General features: G+C 42.2%; 1 protein-coding gene across 1 annotated transcript; it reads left to right on the top strand.

Annotated features, from left to right (window-relative positions):
• Positions 1–262: 262 nt before the first annotated feature.
• On the top strand, positions 263–5,373 carry LOC140927454 (beta-1,4-N-acetylgalactosaminyltransferase 3-like). The gene is made up of 4 exons (XM_073377110.1): positions 263–501; positions 1,871–2,396; positions 3,870–4,014; positions 5,122–5,373. The coding sequence occupies exons 1-4, from the start codon at positions 395–397 to the stop codon at positions 5,265–5,267; spliced, it is 924 nt and encodes a 307-aa protein (XP_073233211.1). The 5' UTR covers positions 263–394; the 3' UTR covers positions 5,268–5,373.
• Positions 5,374–5,633: the final 260 nt, after the last annotated feature.

The raw sequence follows: 5,633 nt of genomic DNA on the forward strand, positions 1-5,633 counted from the left end.
CAGTTCTATTCAGTTATTATTTATAATCATAATTTATTGTTTCAGTTCTCAAAGGAAAGAAAGTGAAACAAAAATGAGGTTTTGGTGGACTTGTCTCAGAAGGAGACGGCCGGGAGCATTTAACACGCGGTCGTTTTTGTTCGGTATAGTGATTTCCAGCCTACTTTTCATGGGCTATTTCTTACTAGGCCCTCGTTCTACATGTTCGTCTGACCCTGCTAACTTGTTTACCAGAAAACAAAGACTGGATTTAGTGGCATCAGTATCAAAAGAGTTATCTTCGTTACCAACATGCCCGTACAATCCAAGCTTCCTGATTCGTGGGACGATCGCAAGGTATTCTGGCTGGTGGCGTATCAAAGAATCACTAGTTTTTCCAAGAGACGACACAGACATGTTGAGTAGAGGCAGCCCCTGGCATTGGTTCCAGCCCAGTCCCCTTGCGGACAGGGAAAAAGTCAGTGTGGTTTTGAATAAGCTGTTGACTTACTTTAAGTCAAGGTATGAAGTAGATTCTTTATTCTCATGAACGATAAGAGGGCAGCAATATGTGTTCCTGTTTTTTCTTAAGTTTCCGCTTTAAGATCCGTAAAAATCCATTTAACAAAACGCGAAACAGATCACCAAGGTTATTTTTCCAACAACCACTGCACTTTTCCATGCCACTTTTATCGTCAGCTGGGACCTTTATAGAAAGCTGTCAATCATGAGCAATACGCGCGAACTTAACTTCCTGTGCAATTTTACATTCTTTACTCAAATGGGAAATAACGTTTTAAGGAAGCTCGGACCGGGGTCATGCAGTATAGAAAGCGTCACTGATTGCAGCTGTCAGTCCTGTTGTCATCAACCTAAGCAACAGAGACCTTTCGATTTTAGGGACTTTAAGATCCAACGACGCGACGGCAACAAGAACGTCGCTTAAAAAGTGAATTTGCGTTAATTCAGTCTTTATCGCAGTCATTCCTACCCACTTACTTTGTCAATTTGGGAAAACCCTCCTGGAATTGAATTCCTAGGGGCCATATCCAAGTTCGAAAAGGGGAATAAAATTTCGTCGTTGCTTGTTTATGTCCCCCATAAAACGCGAACGAAATTAAGCATTTTCACGTCGTAGTCGTGCAAAAATGGGCAAAGAAATGTACAAAAAAGCGTGACGCACGTGCAAAGTTGTTGTTTTGCTTATAAAAGCTATTGTTTTTATGACGCTCTCGTTGCCGTCCGCGTCGTTGGATCTTAAAGTCCCTTTTAAGAGGACGAGCCAGATTTTCTAGACCCTGTTCGACTTGTCCTAGACACTTAGTAGTGCGCGCGAGTGAGCCAGTGTCATACGAGATGGCCGTCGTCAAACTAACAGCGACTAGTTTTAGCGAGTGCCGAGGTAACGAAAACGAATTATTAAATATTAGTAGATTTATCATCGACCCTAAGAAAAACTCAACCCGTTCAAAAAATAAATAAATAAATAAATAACCGTGCTGACCTTTCTGGTGAAAAAAAGTACAATGACGTTTTCCGAAATGTCTTTTTTTAAGAATACGCTAAAAAAATTTGAGTTAAATCTCGCCTATGTAGTTGTCGGGTTCGCCCTCTAACAAAGGTCTCTAGTGATGATAGGTGCATAGCCTGCGTAGCAGACGTCGAAACGGGTAGGGCCGGGTTATAGGGGAAAAAGGGAGGGGGATTGGGGAGAGAGGGTTTTGCGCTTTTCTCCCTCCTCCCTACCGGCTACCCCTCCCCTTTTTGTGCCTGTTAAGCAGGCTAATATGTGCACTTATACCACACAACGTGGACTTTAACTCAACCGGCAGTTCCTCAATCTTGCTGGCGGATTTCGTCTCTCATTTCTTTCCTTTGTTTTCTTTTTTAGGAAGTATTACGTAAGAAAAGTCTACAAAGTGATACAAAAATCAGACCCCGGAAATGGCGATCGGTTTTTGTTGGATCTTGAACTTGGTTTAGTGCATGACCCATTGAATCGATCAATTCGCTTTGCACAACACGTGTACCAGAGAAACGGAAGTGATATATTGTGCCATCCTGAAGGAATGAACTGGAACAGCAGCGCCACAGTGTATTTTATCCTCGCCGTCAAGGATCAAGGACTATGGGTGCATCATTTCCTCAAACAGCTCACCATGGCGAGCTTATTAACCGGTGACACAAACTTTCACGTCGTAATCGCTGATTTTCAAAGTAAAGATATCAACATGATCGAGGCGTTTAGCACATCGCTACTCCGAAGTAGGCATACAATCATTAATTTAATGGGAAAATTTTACAGGACTCTTGCCTTAAACAAAGCAGCCGAAGCAGTGCCTAATGCGCATGACATAGTTTTCGTGTTTGACCTTCACATAGATGTGCCTGCAGACATCATGGACAGCGTTCGAAAGGTTATTCTATTCATAATACCCACTGTTTGATCTGTCTTCTCATTCGTTAAAAGTCTTCAGTTAATTTTGGAAATCAGCGCAACCTAAAGGTACGGAAAAACGGGCAACTAAAAACATGCAACTTATCTTCTGTAACATTGCTACAAAACTCCGAGTTAAAGGGCGATGTTACGCGTTTTACCACCCACATGAAATCTGTCTTGCACGAAATCAGGTTGTTAACAGGTTTGAATAAGCGTGGTAAAACGCGCAACATCGCATTTCACTTGTTTTGCGGCAATGTTGAAAAACAAGTTGCACGTTATTGTTGCCCGTTTTACCGAAGCTTGAAGATTTACGTAAGATTTATCCGCTAGCATGTGGCGGATTGACTAATCTGTAGGTTGTTTGAGCAATGCATGATGTGAATCTGTGTTCCGTGTGGTCGTTAGTCTGCCACATAGCCGTTTTTGTGTCGTCCACCCAAAAACACCGTACGTTTTTAAAATAACGGAGCATAATACCTTCTTTAAACTTTTAAAAAAGCCCTAAGGACAATCAGTATCAAATTCCACCTTGTCATTACAACGCTTTATAAAACGGAGTAAAAAAAGGAAATAGCAGGTATCGAACCCAGTCCCTTGGGCTCCGAAGGTCAAGCTTTTCTCCACGTACGAGAATGATAGAAAGGACCTAACAAATTCATTCATTCATTCACCGATCGACGATAGCAGAGAGCCTTAAGCCAGTGAGCTAAAAAACAATTGTTAGATTCGGTTTTTGTGATTTGCAGAATAATCGAGGTCGAGTAAGTGATATCATCCGAGACCTTTGGTTGATAACACTTACCTTGAACTTTATTATTTTGGATATCACAGAAACCTCATCCAATAATTGTTTGTAACTAGTTGACTTCCGTTTTCCTTCATTAGCCACAAAACTGGTGTAGTCTGCGTCACAGATGACGTACATATGTAATTTAACCTCGGTTAGTAACGTCTGCGAAGCTGCTCCGGTATTCATATTCTGGGAACTGGGCACCCAGCGGACTCAATTACCGGAAGTGCGTCTCGAATTTCCTTTCAACCTGATTAGCAAATCGACAATCATGGCGCCTACTCAAATCCTGAAACACAGCTGGAGACCCAGCCTCGTACCCAGTCGCTCGCGATCACTTTTGAGGGATATTTGAGAAAGCTCTCGTTCGTTCCAGCATCCCCCGTTTCTCGCTTGTCTCCAGCTCTCGTGTGTTCCCCAATCCCCGCTTAGCCTTGGGAAAACCTGTGGAGGAAGCAAGCTGAAGACCCAGAACAAGGATTTTGACGCTCTTTCGCAGACGGACTCAACCAAGGTTTAGTTTCGTCTTTGGCGAAGGCTAAACTGGTGCCAAGTGAAAAACTAAGATCACCATTCATACCTCAGAGAAAGGCTCCTGGAAAAAGATTGAAACAATGAAATCAAATAGTTGAAAATATTATCTCTCCTTCTCCTTAGAACACTATTGCAGGTCGTATGGCTTATTTCCCGGCAGTTGGCCGCCTAGATCAAGGAAGTAATTCTGTGGAACATCGAGGTTTCTGGCAAATGGATGGGTACGGACTAGTGGCGATGTATAAATCAGATTGGATAAGAGTAGGAGGTAAGACTAAAATAATTTATCCTTTGCCGAAACCAGGGTAAAGCATTTTCACACTCCAGAATAGAGAGGCGAAGTGTGTCGTCACGTTACCACGGTAGCAAAATTTGTGGATCACAACAATAGGGAGTTTTTGCTACCATGGCAACGTGACGTAACGGCTTCTCCTCTCTGTTAAGTTCAGTTAAGGGCGAGAAGAGGCATTCGTCACGAGAGGGAAACTGGGCCCAATTAACTTTCGCAAAGACTTCTGGGACCGCTTCAAGAAACAAGGGAAAAATCCGGCCCGTATCCAGTAACAATCTCAGAAATAACTGCAGTGTCAGTCATATGGGCATCCCCTTCTCATATAGAGAGAAGAAGTGTGACGTCATGTTATCATGGCAGCAAAATTTTTGAATCACAACAATAGGAAGCTTAAGTAACGACGACGGAGATAGCAACGAGAACAGCCAAAAATTGATGAGTTTAGATAACAAAACAATAACTTTGCACGTGCATCACGCTTTTTTGTACATTTCATAACCGTCGTTGCACAAATACGACGTGAAACTTCCTAATTTCACGCGCCCGCTTTGTAAAGTAGGTGAACGCAACGCATTTTTTTCTTTTTCTTAACCTAAATACGGTCCTCTTGGATTCAACCCCAGAAAATTTAGCTAACATTTGACAAATTGATTAAAACTAAATAAGATCGATGAAGTCTGCGAATTCACTTTTTAAGTGACGTTTATCGGTTTGTTGTCATCCAGAAATTTTGTTACCATGGCAACGTGACGTAACGACTTCTCCTCTCAATTACTTTAGCGATCTGGGTTAAGGTTAGGGTTGGGTCGTACTGCGTCACGAAATTCGATCAAATTTGGACAAAATGTTGGAAGCTGAAGATTTCTCTACCTCTAGGACATCTTTTTGTCTCGCTTTTACGCTCAACTGAAAGTAACAATCACGAATTATGGAATATCCGTTTCATAGAAAGACATCGCGCCTGCTTTTTGGACTGATATAAGCCGCATCTGTTTTATTTTCGTTTCACACTTCGAACATTTTAATATTTTTTGACTATTTTTGTTTTCTTCTTGTTTTCACTGCGCGTGTGTGTTCAACTAGGAATGAATACTAAAGACTACAAATACAAGTGGGGCGGAGAAGACTGGGATCTACTCGACCGCGTGTTAATGGCGTCACTTGAAGTAGAGCGAAACAAGTACCCAGGCCTCTATCATCACTACCACTCCCCAAAAAAGTGGAATTAGCCAGGATTACGAACCAGGATGCACAGACAGTCATTATTAATGGGTGTTTAAGTTAGCAAGCGTAAAAACCCGGGGGCAGGACTCGGGCAGGGTTTGGGCTGGGTTTCTGACACACAACAAGAATCCAAATTTGGACTAAATCCTGGAGGAAGAGGGCTGGCAAACTTTCGAAAGACGTATACCTCCTTACATAGCGTGCAAACGCAAACGTATACGCTCTTCTCACATATGGTAATATGCCCGTCTAACCTCGTTTACGGGTAAAAATTCTTTTGAAATTCAAATACGAAAACGTCGTCTGATTAGCATTTCAAAGGACTTTTTACTCAAAAACGAGGTTAGACGGGCATATTACCATACGTGAGA

Source organism: Porites lutea, chromosome 2 (genome assembly GCF_958299795.1).
Source record: "Porites lutea chromosome 2, jaPorLute2.1, whole genome shotgun sequence".
NCBI classification, from domain to species: domain Eukaryota; kingdom Metazoa; phylum Cnidaria; class Anthozoa; order Scleractinia; family Poritidae; genus Porites; species Porites lutea.

What these genes read in the sequence shown, in the direction of transcription:
- LOC140927454 (XM_073377110.1), top strand. Translation starts at nt 395, where the DNA reads ATGTTGAGTAGAGGCAGCCCCTGGCATTGGTTCCAGCCCAGTCCCCTT. An exon ending in TTGACTTACTTTAAGTCAAG is followed by an intron (nt 502 to 1,870) that starts GTATGAAGTAGA and finishes TTTCTTTTTTAG; the next exon opens with GAAGTATTACGTAAGAAAAG. An exon ending in AGATTGGATAAGAGTAGGAG is followed by an intron (nt 4,015 to 5,121) that starts GTAAGACTAAAA and finishes GTGTTCAACTAG; the next exon opens with GAATGAATACTAAAGACTAC.